Source organism: Oncorhynchus tshawytscha, linkage group LG26, assembly GCF_018296145.1.
Source record: "Oncorhynchus tshawytscha isolate Ot180627B linkage group LG26, Otsh_v2.0, whole genome shotgun sequence".
In the NCBI taxonomy this organism is placed as follows: Eukaryota; Metazoa; Chordata; class Actinopteri; order Salmoniformes; family Salmonidae; genus Oncorhynchus; species Oncorhynchus tshawytscha.
The window spans coordinates 8067970-8085963 of record NC_056454.1 but is presented as its reverse complement, the minus strand read 5'-3'; the positions used below and the strand labels follow the sequence as shown (position 1 = coordinate 8085963).

The 17994-nt window shown below is 42.1% G+C and overlaps 1 protein-coding gene across 1 annotated transcript in view; it reads right to left on the bottom strand.

The window, feature by feature from the left end:
- Positions 1-17098, bottom strand: part of LOC112225103 (ly6/PLAUR domain-containing protein 1) — a 47752-nt gene extending 30654 nt beyond the window's left edge. The window contains exons 1-2 of the mRNA XM_024388743.2: positions 16787-17098; positions 12638-12772 (exon numbers count right to left, since the gene is read on the bottom strand). Of these exons, the coding sequence (XP_024244511.1) occupies positions 12638-12772; positions 16787-16835 (184 nt within the window). The 5' untranslated portion in view covers positions 16836-17098. The remainder of the gene's footprint in view (positions 1-12637; positions 12773-16786) is intronic.
- Positions 17099-17994: the final 896 nt, after the last annotated feature.

Genomic DNA, 17994 nt, shown 5'->3' with positions numbered 1-17994 from the left:
CGAGCTTGGAGGGTACTATGGTGTTGAATGCCGAGCTGTAGTCGATGAACAGCATTCTCACATAGGTATTCCTCTTGTCCAGATGGGTTAGGGCAGTGTGCAGTGTGGTTGAGATTGCATCGTCTGTGGACCTATTTGGGCGGTAAGCAAATTGGAGTGGGTCAAGGGTGTCAGGTAGGGTGGAGGTGATATGGTCCTTGACTAGTCTCTCAAAGCACTTCATGATGACGGATGTGAGTGCTACGGGGCGGTAGTCGTTTAGCTCAGTTACCTTAGCTTTCTTGGGAACAGGAACAATGATTTGATTTGATTTGATTTGATACAACATTTTCTGAGTGCATAGTAAATTGTATTAACACAAAGAGGATGTATGCTTCCCCAAATACATAACTATCAACAAGGGGACCTTCGCTTCTGTGCATTACTCTTTACTTGGATCGGATTACAGGACCAACACAAAATATACAGAAGCTTTTCTCACATCAGATGGTATTTTGAACCAAAATGCCTCCTTTTAGGTAAGCCTACAGCTGATTATTGACAGAACAATCTATGTCATAATAGCTATCATTTTCATTGAAAACGTATTGAATGGAGCAAATCTTTATAACATGTTTTTTTTCTGCTCGGCTGGTGGCACGGTACTTCTCTATGGATACCGGTACCACCTGGAAAGCCTCAAAGCACAAGTGATTCACACTGCTATTGCTTGGTATTCAGATTGTCCTTCAGCCAAATCGAAAGGGAAACATTAAACTTATTTGTCTTGTCATCAAAGCCGCGCTTAGCACACCGCCTCTCCCAGTTAATATTCACAAGTGACAATAGAATGAACAGATCCCTTAGAATAGACAAGCTGAACAAGTGACATACTGTATACACAGCAAATAAGGCAGACTAATTGTAAGCATATCACTGGTCTGTATGTCATAAAACGTATATGAAACAGCCGTAATTTATGTTACTGCTGCTTACCATGTACATTAAATCACATTGTATGAATTAAGGAGTTGACACGTTAATGTTCATATGTTATGCTACCTTTACTGCATGTGGAGTACATACATAGCAAGATCTACCATATAAAAGTAATTAATGGACCACATCAGTAAACCTGTAGCCTACAGCTCCGAATGGTTGTCAGGAATGTTTACCCTGTAGTAAGGCAATCAAATGATCTTTCAGTAATGTCGTATACTGTCCAAAAATAATACATACATGTCCCACTATATGAGCATTCTGTGTGGAACCACTATTAACAATATGCCCACTCAGAGAGAGGCAGGCAGCGTCCATCAATTTTACATTTATGCCTTGATTTCCCATCCTGTTTGTATGATTATACTGAATTATTTACAAGCTATTGTAAAGATGGCTGCCAACATACTGTATGATGGGTGGCCATTTCTCCTAAATAGAAATTCCAATTAAATTAACCCAAGAAGTGGAAAATGTTGAAATCAATTAAAATTTCAATAATATTCAAGGTATGGAATTTAAGTTATATTTTTTCCAATACAAACAAATCTGTATTTTTGGAATTCAATTTTTGCACATTTCAGAGTGCATTTCCCCAAATATAGTATTTTTAGCCATTTGAAGCTGGGTTACAAAACCAAAAGACGCAAAAACAAAACTTAAACACAGGAAACTTAGAAATAGAGCACATAGAACATCTAAGACTTACATTTCAATGAGAATGACGGAACTATAACTCACATTTCTATGTGAATTTGGTCGAGTCGCACAAAAAGTTACATATTGCAGCTTTAATGGAATGAATGCACTTGGTATCAAAAAATTGACTGCAAGAGTCACTTTAAATAATTTAAACTTCTATATTTCCTGTATAGCTAGGCTGTCTAGTGACATGATCAGCCTGAAAGCCTGAGGGAATTTTATTTGAATTTGTGAAATTGTTGGGGAAAATATTGAATTGGGAATTTAATTATTGGAATTTACCTAACAATGGAATTTAATTATTGAGACTGACCTGGAAATTGAATTGAATTAAATGGAGCGGGAATGTAATTAATGGAATCAACCCTGGTGGCCATATTATACATTCTTAATGACAAACCATCTACGCAGGGGAGAGACAATTTCTCAGCCACTGAAGTCCTCAAGTAGTCCATGCTTGTTTGGCTGAAGCGCTCCACAAAAGAACAAGCAGCCATTGAAATTAACTGCTACCAAGCAGAGACAAGCAATCATCATCCCAGCCAGGAGAGTTGAGAAAGCACTCCAGGCCAAGTGAAGCAGTCGCACACCCTGTCATTTCTCAAGACCTAATCAGAGGTGGGCAAGGAGGGAGCATGGCTGAATATGACCATCCTTTGAATATGAAGTGTTGATTTTTTCTTCAGATGGATTTTCTTCATAGATGGCTCTTTTGGGCGATGTCCAATATTCTACCATCAGCCACTTGGCTGAGAAGAATTGGGATTGTTCATGGAAGTAGACAGATTAAGGACTAGATCCCAAGCCAGGTACTCAATCTATGTTAGAACACACACTTCAGACACTTCCATCTTTCTATGAAGCTCTTTCTAGGAAGCCAATGAAATGCTGGAGCTAAGTTAACTTACCTAACTCAAACAGACTGATTGTGGTTTTTAATTAATGTTGCCCCAGAGAGTCCTACAAAATTGGAAATGTATGTGTTACATTTCAAACAGTGATAAGGCTTAAGCTGGTCAGAGGAATTCCCGAACCTTGTGGCACAGCAGAGCCGATAATGATAAAAGCGTAAATATACATGAGCCTTCATGTGGACATTTTCTTATTAAAAGAGCTGTCAACTCCGCAGTACAATGTTCATGTCCTTTGGATCTGGAATCACGTCATATAGATGTAGGATCTTAATTTGAGCCAGTTTGCTACAGCAGGAAAATAATCCTGCAGCAACAGCAAATGTGAATTAGTATGTAGATTATAATTAATGGACATTTTCAGTAGGGGTTGACACATTTTTCATTAGGGCAAATCAAGTCTGACATTTTCAGCACCAAAAAGAGTGATCAAATTAAGATCCTACATCTGTACATTCAAAGACAGGCGCTTATTGCTTTTGTTCATCTGGAGGGGAAAATGCCCCCTAACAAAATTACCCAATTTCAAGGAGTGTGATAACAAAGCAGACCCAAGGCTAAGAAACAGATGATAGACCAAACACCAGGGAGAAACAAACAACCCAAAAGAACAACATACCCATAGGAAAGATAACAGCAAAAAAAATTGGGTTGGAGTCATCTTGGAATCTGGTTTAGGTGTTATTGTCCTCGATACTATTTAATTTATTTTTCTCTATTTAATAGGTTCTTACTTCTTCATTCCCCCTTTTCCTTTATTTTGTTATGTGGCTGAAGAGGAAGGAAACCACTCAGGGATTTCACCATGACGCTAATTGAGACTTTAAAAACAGAGTATAATGACTGATAGGAGAAAACTGAGGATGGATAGACAACATAGTTACTCAACCATAATAACCTAATTGACAGAGTGAAAAGAAGGACGTTTTTACAGAATAAAAATATTCCGGAACACGCATCCTAACGTAGAACTGCACAAAATGTGGCAAAGCAATTCACTTTTTGTCCTGAATACAAAGTGTTGTATTGGATTAGCCCCAAACATATTACTTAGTATCACTCTCCATATTTTCAGCATAGTGGTGGCTGCATCAAATTGTTGGTATGCTTTTAATCGTTAAGGACTGAGGAGTTTTTCAGGATAAAAAAAGAAAAATGCAATAGAGCTTAGCACAGGCAAAATCCTAGAGGAAAACATTGGATAAGAAATTACCTTTCAGCAGGACAATAACCTAAAACACAATGCCAAATCTACACTGGAGTTGCTTACCAAGAAAACAGTGTTCCTGACTGGCAGAGTTACAGTTTTGACTTAAATCTGCTTGAAAATCTATGGCAAGACTTGAAAATGGCTGTCTACAAATGATCAACCACCAACTTGACAGGAATTTTTTAATAATGTGCAAATATTGTACAATCCAGGTGTGCAAAGCTCTTAGAGACTTACCCAGAAAGACAGCTGTAATTGTTGCCAAAGGTGATTCTTACATGAATTGACTCAGGGGTGTGAATACGTATGTAAATGGCATGTTTCTGCATTTCATTTTCAATACATTTGCAAACAATTCTACATTGTCATTATAGGTTATTGTGTGTAGATGGGGGAAAAAAAGAAGATTCAACCCATTTTGAATGTAAGCTCTAATACAACAAAATGTGGAATAAGTCAAGGGGTATGAATACTTTCTGAAGGCACTGTAACTGTTATTGAATTTCCACATGGGTAGGGGAATTTAATTTGATCAAAGCCTACTAGATGACAAGCAGCACTTAATTAAACAAGACAAAATCATTTATAAACTGACTTTTCCTTGCATAACATAGGTACAGTATATCCCCTTTTTTTATGGGATACTTTTAAATGTGCCATTAGAGGCCATGAAATTCAATACTCAATTTAGGTCAAAAGAGATTAGTGTCACACCCTGATCTGTTTCACCTGTCTTGTGCATGTCTCCACCCTCCTCCAGGTGTCACCCATCTTCCCCATTATCCCCTGTGTGTTGCCAGTCCGAACATACATGTGTTCTCTGTCTGTTGCCAGTCCGTCTTGTCAAGCATACCAGTGTTTTTCCTACTCCTGTTTCCTGCCCCTGTTTTCTAGTTATCCTGGTTTTGATCATTCTGCCTGCCCTGACCCTGCTGATCTGTACCTTTTGACACTGCCTTGGATTACTGACCTCTGCCTTCCCTGACCCTACCTGCCACTCTGTATTTTACGGACTCTGCCTGCTCTGTTTTATAATAAACGTTGGTTATTTGAACTGTCTGTATCTGGGTCTTATCCTGAGTCGTGATAGTACGAACTGGCCATGGCGGACCCAGCAAACTTGGACCAGCTCCACAACGCCATCTCCTCCCAAGGAGCCACTATTGGAAGGCACGAGGACTTGCTTCGTTGTCTTATGGAAGGTTTCCAGACCTTGGCAGAATGCCATGACCTCGCGTTGAATACTTTGCTGGAGCAATTCCGTGGGTTGTCTGTTAGTCAGACACGACTGTAACCTTACCACGACTGTAAACTCCCAGCCCCTCAGTAACCCAGCTGTCAGCAGCTCGTCTCTCCCGGCCACCCGGGCTTCCTGAGAACCCCGCTTACCTCCCCTAGAACACATCGCTGGAGAGTCGGGAACCTCTCGGGAGTTTCTCTCTCAGGGATCCCTCATCGAGCTGCAGCCCTCCGTCTCCTCGGACCGCTCGAAGATAGCATACCTCATCTCGCTGATGACCAGGAGGGTTCTCGTCTGGGCTACAGCAGTGTGGGAACAACAGTCTGCCGTGTGCTTCAGTCTGGAGGAGTTCGTGGCTGAGGGGAAAGTTTTTGATTCTCCGTTGTCCGGTAGACAGGCTGCACGAAAGTTACTCTGGCAAGACTCCTGCAGTTTGGCAGTCTATGCGGTGGATTTCCTCACGTTGGCTGCCGAGAGTGCCTGGTACCAAGAATCCCTGTTCAACATGATCCTTAAAACGGATTGTCGGAGGAAGTTAAGAACCTGCTCGCAGCCCGGGAACTGGCGACGGACCTCTACTCACTCATCGCCTTGACCATCCGGATCGGTGGGCAGGTACGGGAAGATGGGAAGGAGAAGAGGTCCGATTCCTGTCCCCCTCGCCCACCCAAGTATTCCACCTCGCCTCAGAGGCATCCCGGAAGTCCCCGATGTCTACGTTTCCGAGAGAATCCGAGGCTACCCGAGTTACCCCGAGAGTCTCCGAAGTACCTCTTCCTGAGCCGATGCAACTAGACAGAGCTAGACTGTCCACAGCCGAAAGGCTATACAGGCATCACACGAAGAGTTGCCTGTATTGCGGGACTACTGGTCATTGTGGCCACAATCCAGTTCCTGTTTATTAAGTCTCCTCAGGTTGCCGTGGTATTGGGATTTTCCAGGAACTCGGAGGTGTTTAGTAAGGCCCGGGCCACTTTGCTTCTGCCGCACCGACCCTATGACTGCAGGATCAACCTTCTCCCAGGCACCACTCCACCCCGGGGACGACTGTACTCTGTCGGGTCCGGAGGCCAAGGCTATGGAGAACTACACTGAGGACTCCCTAGTTGCAGGGTTCATTGTCCTTTTGCCTCCCCCGCCGGCACAGGGTTCTTCTTTGTGGAAAAGAACAAAACCCTGCGCCCGTGCATCGACTACCGGGACCTCAACGACATCACGGTGAACAACCGCTACTCTCTACCACTCTTCTCCTCTGCCTTCGAGCCGCTCCAGGGGGCCACCGTGTTCTCCAAGCTGGACCTATGGAACGCCTACCACCTAGTGTGAACATGAGAAGGGGATGAGTGGAAGACTTCCTTCAACATGGCCAGTGGTCACTACAAGTATCTCGTCATGCAATTTGACCCGGTTCGTTTTTGTCTACCTCGACGACATCCTCGTTTTCTCCGAAAACACGTGCGCCACGTCCGACAGGTTCTCCAACGCCTCCTGGTGAACCAGCTTTTTGTGAAAGCAGAGGAGTGCAAATTCCACCGCTCCATCATCCCCTTCCTGGGTTCCTGGGTGGTGTATTGGCATAGGGAAGCATGTTCATGAGACGCAGCATTCCCAGCCAAACCCCGGGGGGTGGAGGGCCTATTAACCGGATGTTTGTTCCTGACGCTGTGCGCTCCTCGGTTCTGGAGTGGGCCCACTCCTCCAAGCTTGCTGCCACTCGGGCTCCTGTCGGACCCTGGCCTTTGTGCGACAACGCTTTTGGTGGCCTACCAGGTTCCTGACGTGTCAGCGTTCGTCGCGGCATGCACGATCTGTGCGCAGAACAAGACTCCCTGGCTGGTCTCCTTCAACCTCTCCCTGTTCCTCACAGTCCCTGGTATCACATATCCATGGACTTTGTCACGAGTATTCCCCCGTCTGATGGCAACATCCCCATCCTGACAGTAGTGGACCTGTTTTCCAAAGCCGTCCACTTCATTCCTCTCTCCAAGCTACCCTCTGCCAAAGGGATGGCCCAGCTCATGGTGCAGCACATCTTCCAGATCCATGGACTCGCAGTGGACATGGTCTCCAACCGGGGTCCTCAGTTCCTCAATGATGTCACCATTGCTCTTGATTCTAAGCAATGTTGCCCTGCTATTTTTATTGACGTGGCCAAAGCTTTTGATACGGTAGACCATTACATTCTTGTCGGCCGGTTAAGGAGTATTGGTGTCTTTGGCCTGGTTTGCTAACTAGCTCTCTCAAAGAGTGCAGTGTATAAAGTCAGAACATCTGCTGTCTCAGCCACTGCCTGTCACCACTGCCTGTCACTATCAACAACATAGTGACAGGCAGTAGGAAGCTCTCACCCATTTATATGCAGATTATAGGGTCTTAGCTGGCCCCTCCCTGAATTTTGTGTTAAATGCTCTACAAAAAGCTTTCTTCGTGTACAACAAGCTTTCTCTGCCCTAACCTTGTCCTGAAAACCTCCAAAACAAAAGTCATATGGTTTGGTAAGAATAAGGCCCCTCTACCCACAGGTGTGATTACTACCTCTGAGGGTTTAGAGCTTGAGGTAATCACCTGATACAAGTACTTGGGAGTATGGCTAGATGGTACACTATCCTGCTCTCAGCACATATCAAAGCTGCAGGATAAATTTAGAGGAAACCAAGTCTAGATTTATCATAAATCGCTCCTCTTTCACACCAGCTGTCAAACTAACCCAGATGTCCATTCTACCCATGCTAGATTACGGAGACGTAATTTATAGATTGGTAGGTAAGGGTGCTCTCGAACGGCTAGATGTTCTTTACTATTCGGCCATCAGATGCCCCTTATAGGACACATCACTGCACTCTATACTCCTCTGTAAACTGGTCATCTCTGTATACCCGTCGCAAGACCCACTGGTTGATGCTCCCCCATATTTGAGATATCTACTGCAGCCCTCATCATCCACATACAACACCCGTTCTGCCAGTAACATTATGTTAAAGGTCCACAAAGCACACACATTCCTGGGCCGCTCCTCTTTTCAGTTCTCTCAAGCTTGCGACTGAAACGAGCTGCAAACACTCAAACTGGACGGTTCTATCTCAATCTCTTCATTCAAAGACTCAATCATGGACACTTACTGACAGTTGTGGCTGCTTCACGTGATGTATTGTTGTCTCTACCTTCTTACCCTTTGTGCTGTGGTCTGTGCCCAATAATGTTTGTACCATGTTTTGTGCTGCTACCATGTTGTGCTGCTGGCATGTTGTGTTGCTACCATATTGATGTGATGTTGTGTTGCTAACATGCTGTGTTATTGTCGTCTTAGGTCTCTATGTAGTGTTGTGGTGTCTCTTGTCGTGGTGGGTTTTGTCAAAAAAAGAATTGCCCAGCCCCTGTCCCCGCAGGAGGCCTTTTGGTAGGCCATCATTGTAAATAAGAATTTGTTTAAAGCACACAGTCAAAAGTTGACACCTACCCAAGTTTTGTTTTGTTTTGTTTATTTGTACATTGTAGAAGACATCAAAATTATGAAATAACATACTGTATGGAATCATGTAGTAACCAAGAAGTGTTTGTTTATTTCAAAATATTTGTTTGAGATTCTTCAAAAACGTAGCCACTCTTCACCTTGACAGCTTTGCACACTCTTGGCATTCTCTCAACCAGCTTCTTGAGGTAGTCACCTGGAATGAATTTCAATTAACAGGTGTGCCTTGTTAATAAAATGTTAATTTGTGGAATTTCTTTCATTCTTAATGCCTTTGAGCTAATCAGTTGTGTTGTGACAAGGTAGGGGTGGTATACAGAAGATAGTCCTATTTGGTAAAAGACCAAGTCCATATTATGCCAAGAACAGCTCAAATAAGCAACGAGAAACAGCCCACCATTGTTTAACACTTTTTTAGTTACTACATGATTCCATGTGTGTTATTTCATAGTTTTGCAATTTTCACTATTATTCTACAAAGTAGAAAGTAGTGAAAAAACAAAAACCATTGAGTAAGTGGCCAAACCTTTGACTTGTACTGCATACTCAAGGTGGCTCAGAAGACTTATGTTATACAGTAAATGACTTTGTACACAGATAGGTGGTGGCAAAATTAGTTCAAGGGGGCAAACAACAAAGCAATAAAACATTGGAAGTCCTTGAATAAAAATACCATTTGGTTTGCATTGCATGAAGATAATGTTTTCTTAACACGTTGGGTGCCCTGTAACCAGTCCTTTGGTGTCTGTGGTTTAAATTTTGAATACTGTAACATGGTTCCGTTTTAACTTCAACAAATATTTTTACTTGAAAAATATAATATATATATATTTTTTTTAAACATTTGCCAGGGTTTATTATACTCAGTCAAAGCATTGGAACCACCTGATGCACAAATGAGATGTTCGAGTTGCAACAGCTATGAAAAAAAATGGAAACTGAGGGCCAAGCACACCCCCATTCACATTGACGGGGCTGTAATGGAGCGGAAGCTTCAAGTTCCTCTGTGTCCACATCACATTACTCTCTCATGGTCCACACACACACACCAAACACAGTCTTGAAGAGGGCACGACCACACCTCTTCCCCCTCAGGAGGCTTAAAAGATCTGGCATGGGCCCGCAGATCCTCAAAAAGTTAAACACCTGCATCATTGAGAGCATCTTGACAGGCTGCATCAACAGCCAGTATGTCAACTGCTTGGCATCCAACCACAAAGCATGTTGGTGTTCGTTTTCCTTGTTCGTTGTCAATCATTGGCTCATTGGTGAAATTAGCATTATGACAATATCTTTAATGAAATCATTCAAAAACCTTAATTAATGGACTTGCAGACAGAAGTTGACAACAGGAACATAACGCATGTTTCCAAGTTCTGCATCAAAGAAAAGGTCAAGTTATTTTATTATACCCGAAGTCCAGCCCTAGTGATGTCACTGCTTACGTCATTATCTTCTACTTATGAGACCAAAACCATGCCTACTCAGCTATATAAATAAGTGTTTTAGTGTTATCTAAAAGGTTAGCAGTAAGTGTCCAAGTTGATTTATAGTGGAATGTCTGACTAATAATCTCTTGAACTCTGCAGGGGAGTGTGTCTTCACAGTCACATTTCTCAGACAGTTTCATCATAGTCAGAGAGTAGAATAGTACTGTGGAACAATATTAAACCTCAATGTATATATATATATATATATATATCTCTTATAACCCCTCCCCTTCTATGAATACAACATAAGCATAATCAAATTATTATAATACATCAAACATTTGGTACAGCCCCTATCCTGACCCCTAGGTGAACCCATTTCAAGCGCTACAGAGGGTAGAGCGCATGGCTCAGTACATTACTGGGGCCGAGCTCCCTGCCGTCCTGGACCTCTATACCAGAGATAATGATGTAACAGTTTCAGAGGAAGGCCCTAGAAATTGCCAAAGACTCCAGCCACAAATGGGTCTCTATGCTACGCACGGCAATCGGAACCAACAGGACCCTGAGCAGCTTCTACCCCCAAGCCATAAGACTGCTGCTAAATAGTTAGTCTGTATAGATATTTGGTTATCTGCAATGAACCTTGTTTACTCACCACATACACTGCTGGTACTGTTTATCATCTACCCTGTTGCCTAGTCACTTTATTCCTATGTACATATCTACCTCAATTACCTCATACACCTGCACAGCGACTCGGTACTGGTATCCCGTGTATATAGCAGAGTTAGTCATTGTGTATTACTACTTGTTTTAGAAAGGGATATTACTTATTGCTCTATTTTATTCCACTCTGCATTGTTGGGACTGGCTGGTAAGTAAGCATTTCCCTGTTAGTCTACACATGTGTATACGAATAACATTTAATTTTTTTTCACTGTTAACCCTTTGACGCATACGATCACATATTTGTGATCACTGTTGAGTGGTCCCTGTAGCGTACGAACACAAATGTGTATGCTAAATAAAATAAAGGAGGGTCTAAGCTGGTAACTCTGAGGTGCCAAAGTTAGACTGATGGCACGTTCAGAACTGGGAACTTGGAAATCTGACTTCAGTGGGTTCAAGACAACTGGGAAATCTGAAAACTAGCTCCGACTGGGAAAGGTTGTATTGAACAGTCATCCAACTCGGGCCACAATCTAGAACTCTGACGATCACGGACGTCATGATTTGACCAAGTATTTTTCTGAGTTCCCAGTTGTCTTGAAATGCACCATATCAGTCGAGTGAACTAGCCCTTGTTATAACATCTTTGGTCTGACCGATGCTTGCGTGACAACCAGAATGCATTGTATAATGTCAACAAACATGGCGCCGCACATAGCTGGCAAAAAGCTTAGCTCATCATAAGCAGTACAACTTTCAAAAAAGTATCACTCACACACACACGTGTCCATTACAATCTATGCAAGAATTGGAATGCATGCTTTGTCACCAGTACTTGAAAACACATGCATTAAACAGCAAATACATTATGATCCATACATACATTTGGTTTGATACTGTAGAAACGACAACACGATATACAGAAAATAAGCCTCTTACTTTGATAGAACCACACAGCCAAAGTCCAGGTTGTAAGGAAAACAATGAAAGCAATGTGGGCGCCATCCAGAAAATGTGCCGGTGGAAAAAGTTTGTGCAAGGCCTGTTTTGACTGGAGATTGCGCATTGTCTTCATATTTGATCTTTGGAAACACTTGGGAAGTGCTTGGGCTATCGTTGAAGAGAGAAGTTTGTCAGGCTCAGTAAAGCATCAAATAAATGGTCCACAACAGTGGAATAGAATACTTGTTATGTGAATTAATGAGGCGGAACACACCTCAATTCAAACTGTTAGAAAATTATTTGAAATTGACAAGTTGAAACATAGATAATTAGCAGGCAGCGTACCTTGGTTTGAGAGCAGTGCGGGTTAACTGTCCCATTGTATAACAAACACATTTTGGAACATCGAGTGCATTGACATCACACATATATATTAAAAAAAACTAGCGCTGGGGTGACCGTTAGAGTAATTTGGAACTCACACGTGAAAAGGTTAAACATGATTTACCTTCTACTCACTACTTAGTTTTTAAGAATGTTTCTTTGTTCAAAGCTATAAAAACACAAATTAAAGAATACAAAGGGTCATGTGTTAGTTGAGATTACAACTCTGACTTGGCCATAATAGCTCTGATGAATGTTTTAATATTATAATTTCACATTCATCACAGTCATTATGGTTAACTGACTATGATTTTGAATACTGATTTAATGCTGCATTGCAATCATTTTGCCTTTCATCAAAACCATTGACTACCGTGGGCTAATTCAAACTCTGCTGATCCTGGGTCTGTGAACCCCAATAAACAATAGAAGTAGGTGGATAGGTTGAGGCCGGACAGTCCTTCATGTTCTTGCATTTGGATGCATTTATTTCTTATTCAAGACAGAGCATATATCCACCTATTTATGTATAATTTTTGTACAGGTTACAGATAGAAGGCATCTTGCAGAAAGATCAACACATTCGTCAGCAAGAACAAACCACCAAAACAACTCTTTCTCAGCTTGGAAGACCTATTGTATGTTCCTCACAGAATGGAAGGGTTTAAGTCAAGTAAATTCATATCACATTTGGCTTACCGTCTTCTGTCACTAATACCTCCTTCTGGCACATGTCCTGAACGTTGACAGTGCAGTTGACGATGAACTCAGGTGTGGAGCAGTCATTTTGAGTGACCTCTTCACAGTGATAACACTGGATCTGCAGAGCCAGCCCTACAACATACAGGAGTAACACAGGTTGTCATTCCGAATCTGTTCTTAATTGACTTACCGGCAGGAATTACAAAGTACAATACAAAAGTAATAAAGTGAGACACTGGTATACCTATTGTTACATTCTCCAGCAAGAAAAGCAAAAACTGTCACTCAAACAGATTAATGATCTGAAGGTCAGTGGACCAACAACCAAAACGAAACAGATGGGGTGTAACGATTCTCGTAGGTGGAAGAAGGAGAGGCCCAAGGTGCAGCGTGGTAAGTGTTCGGCATATTTATTACACTGAACACAGGAAACAAACGAACAAATAAAAACCTTAACAGTCCCGAATGGTGAAAAACACTGAAACGTAAAATAACCACCCACAAACAAGAGTGGGAAAACAGGCTACCTAAGTATGGTTCTCAATCAGGGACAGTGATTGACAGCTGCCTCTGATTGGGAACCATACCAGGCCAAACACATAGAAATATGAACACAAGAACAAAACATAGAATGCCCACCCCAACTCACGCCCTGACCAACCTAAAATAGAAACATACAAAAGCAACTAAGGACAGGACGTGACATGGGGGTTTAGAAGGGGATCTGAAAGACACTCATGGGGTGTCCACTGAAAGTTGACTAGCAACAACAACTGGACCCACAAAAAAATAAAACATTTTAAAAAAGAGACCCACCATGGGCACCCACTAAATTTGCCCAAGATGAGGTAAACAAAAGAAACTTTACTTTTCTCCCCAATTTCGTGGTATCCAATTGTTAGTAATTACTATCTTGTCTCATCGCTACAACTCCCGTTCGGGCTCGGGAGAGACGAAGGTTGAAAGCCATGCGTCCTCCAAAACACAACCCAACCAAGCCGCACTGCTTCTTAACACAGCGCGCATCCAACCCGAAAGCCAGCCGCACCAATGTGTCGGAGGACCTTGGTTGTGTCACCTGGTGACCTTGGTTAGCGTGTACTGCGCCCGGCACACCACAGGAATCGCTGGTGCGCGATGAGACAAGGATATCCATACCGGCCAAACCCTCCCTAACCCGGACGACGCTAGGCCAATTGTGCGTCGACCCACGGACCTCCCGGTCGCAAACCCAGAGTCTCTGGTGGCACAGCTAGCGCTGCGATGCAGTGCCCTTAGACCACTGTGCCACCCGGGAGGCCTTGTGGCGTACTCCTCAATGCCATCGGAAGAGTCCCGGAACATATTCCAGTCTGTGCTAGTATCTTAGCATCTGACCACTTTCTTATTGACCGATTCACTGGTGCATCCTGCTTTAGTTTTTGCTTGAAAGCAGGAATCAGGAAGATAGAATTGTGGTCAGATTTGCCCAATGGAGGGCGAGGGAGAGCTTTGTACACATTTCTGTGTGGAGTAAAGCTGGTCTAGAGTTTTTTTCCCTCGTTTTTTCACTAGTTGCACATTTAACAGACTGATCGAAATTATGTAAAACTGATTTGTTTCCCTGCATTAAAGTCCCCAACCACTAGGAGTGCCACCTCTGGATGAGCGTTTTCCGGTTTGCTTATGGCCGTATACAGCTCATTGAGTGCAGTCTTAGTGCCAGCATTGGTCTGCGGTGGTAATATAGACCGCTACGAAAACTACAGATGCAAACTCTTGGTAAATAGTGTGGTCTACAGCTTATCATGAGATACTCTACCTCAGGCGAACAAACCCTCGAGACTTCTTTAGATTTCATGCAACAGCAAACAAATAAACAGACCCCCACCCCTTGTCTTACCAGCCGCTGTTCTATCCTGACGGAAAAGCTTAAAACCCGCCATCTGTATGTTAATCATGTCACCGTTCAGCCACGACTCAGTGAAACATAAGATATTACAGTTTTTAATGTCCCGTTGGTAGGATATACGTGCTCGTAGTTTGTCTATTTTATTATCGATTGATTGTACATTGGCTAATAAGACCAATGGTAAAGGTAGATTATCCTCTCTGTGATAGATCCTTACAAAGCACCCGGACCGTCGTCCATGATATCTTCATCTTTTCCTCCTGCAAATGACGGGGATGAGGGCCTTTTTGGGTGTCTGGTGTAAATCCTTCCTGTCCGACTCGTTGAAGAAGAATTCCTCCAGTACAGGGTGAGTAATCGCTGCCCTGATATCAAGAAGCTCTTTTTGGTCATAAGACATGGTGGCAGAAACATTATGTTCAAAATAAACATACACAATAGGTTACGGGATTGTAAAGTAGCGGCCATCTCCTTCGGCGCCATTAAATACCAGAACCCATTAAACAGGGTTCTAAATTGAAACCAAAAAGGGTTCTAATTTGAACCAAAAAGGGTTCTTCAAAGGGTTCTCCTATGGGGACAGCAGAAGAACCCTTTTAGGTGAATGCATGTAGGCATACCTTTTCATAATATGATTCATAGCTGATGAAGAAATTAAGGGACAATCTTATTGATGAACAGTGGTGGAAAAAGTACACAACTGTCATACTTGAGTAAATAGAAAATAACTTAATAGAAAATGACTCAAGTAAAAAAGTCACCCAGTAAAATTCTACTTGAGTAAAAGTCTAAAAGTATTTGGTTTAAAATGTACTTTTGATACATAAGTATTAATCATTTCAGATGGCACCATTTAAAAAAAATGGAAAGCAACGGGAACACTAACATTTAGACATAATTTACAAACGAAGCATGTGTTTAGGCAATACGTATGACCAGGGATGTTCGGTTGATAAGTGCGTGAATTGAAATATTTTCGTGTCCAGCCAAGCATTCAAAATGTAACAAGTACTTTTGGGTGTCATGTAAAAAGTACAATATTTTCTTAAGTAATGTAGTGAAGTAAAAGTAGTCAAAAATATAAATAGTAAAGTACAGATACCCCAAAAACAACTTGTGTAGTACTTAAGTACTTTACACCACTGTTGATGAATAGATAATGGTGATAATGTGCAAGTGGCTTATTAGAGTTGACAATATTCCTGAATTACTTAACTGTGGCTGCAATTACTGTGGTTAAGTCATAATCATAAAGTATCTGTTGTAATTCACCAAAACCATATACCTTGACACTGACAGACATGGAAAGAAACATTTACCTGATGCGATTATGGCAGCCCCCCGCAACTCTCTGACTAAGAGGAGTTGGGTTAAATGCGCAAGACACATTTCAGTTGAATGCATTCAGTTGTACAACTGACTAGGTATCCTCCTTTCCATCATCCAGTGTGCAACAGTAGCCAAAACCCAATCCAAATGTCACACATATTCTGGAGCTCTGCTTGGGTAAACATACATCTTAAAAACTGTTAGTAAATGACAGACAGTAGGCAAAATGTCACTGTACATGGGGATTCCTCAACTAAATCAGTCAAACCAGCTTCCAGGGATAAATCAAACATTATTGCCAGGCAGACAGAACTATTTCATATGTAGCACAGCGCAGTTCTATTAGCATTAAACTCCTTCTGTATTTGTGAGCAAAACACATTCATATGTTGAACTACCCATAATCTATTCTCAAACAAAACAAAAAAACAGATATACCATCATGTACATATCAATACACACCACGTTCAATCTACGGGTAGCTTACCCTTATTTGTGAAACATTTTCGAACAATGTTTCCATCTGAAATCAAGCCCCCATGGTTCTCTTCACATCCACAAGCTGGTGTGAAAAAATAATTTTGCGTTCACACATCAACCGTTCCAAACCGTGCGTAGACGCAGTAGGAAATGTCACAAAATAGTACCGAAAAGTTTGCTGTTATAACGGTTTCAACGGATGTCCCCCAAATGTTGTTTTATCTAAACAAATAACCAAGTAGCATTGCCTGCCCTGCATGGTAGCCTACTGGCCATCAATAACCCACCCTGAGCTTCTCTTCCTCTCCAAATATTGTTAGATCGTTAAAACAAACAATTAGTACATTGATGTTATTACAAATAATTTAGGTAGGCTAGCTATTGTGTTTCAAAACTGCAAGAGACGCGCTTGTCATTGCAATTAACACATCCCGGGGGTAACATACCTGACTTGAGCATAAACCAGAACAAACTTGCGTAAGTAAGCAGCCGCATTCTCTCGCTGGTGTCACTTGGTCAGGAAACATTAGACCTGGCAAAGTTGCGAGGAGCTCAGAGTTAGAGTTCATACATGGATCTGACGAAGGTCCACGGTAGCCTCCTATACACGTCCAGCGCTGGAAACCTCTGATTTTAAGGGGACACACTCTTTTCACTCCATTTCATGCGGTGCCACACGTCACGATGGGCGTGGGTTTCAAAGTGCAAGGACTGTCCGATGCGCGTCCACGTTCAACCTAGAACCCTCTGACTGTGCGGTCTTTCCTAACTTTTTCACCGACATCATTATGGTGGGTTCATGCTTTATAGTTTACTGTTGCACTTTTAATATTAGTACACAATTCAGCTTTATTTGAACTAACGATAGCTACCAAGTGGCTGGACCCGTTTTCCCAAAAGTGAACGATGTGTATAAACATCAAGTTTTGCATGCGAGCCAACCAACAACGTCAATGCTGCTATCAAGCCAATCTACTAAATTTACCCGAATGAAATACATGAAACTGATCATGACTATATTTAATCTAATTTTACTGTAATTGGTTAGTCAACATGCAGTAATATACTGAACAAAAATAAACGCTACATGAAACAATTTCAAAGATTTTACTGAGTTACAGTTTATATAAGGAAATCAATTCAATGAAAGAAAGAAATTAGGCCCTAATCTATATGGATTTCACATGACTGGGTATACAGATATGCATCTCTTGGTCACATATACCTTTAAAAAAGGTAAGGGCGTGGATCAGAAAATCAGTCAGTATCTGGTGTGACCCTCATGCAGTGCAACACATCTCCTTTGCATAGAGTTGATCTGGCTGTTGATTGTGGCCGGTGGAATGTTGTCCCACTCCTCTAACACGGCAGTGCAAAGTTGCTGGATACTGGCGGGAACTGAAACACGCTGTCATACATGTAGTCCAGAGCATCCTAAACATGCTCAATGGGTGACATGTCTGGTGAGTATACAGATCCCTGCGAAATGGAGCCGTGGATTATCATGCTGAAACATGAGGTAATGGCGGCAGATGAATGGCACAACAATGGGCACCCCAAAAAAATACATTTGCCCACACTACAGATGGCTACGTCGTTCTGCTAATACAGGCCCAGTGAAAATTTGTGAAAATAGATTTTTTCTAATATACAG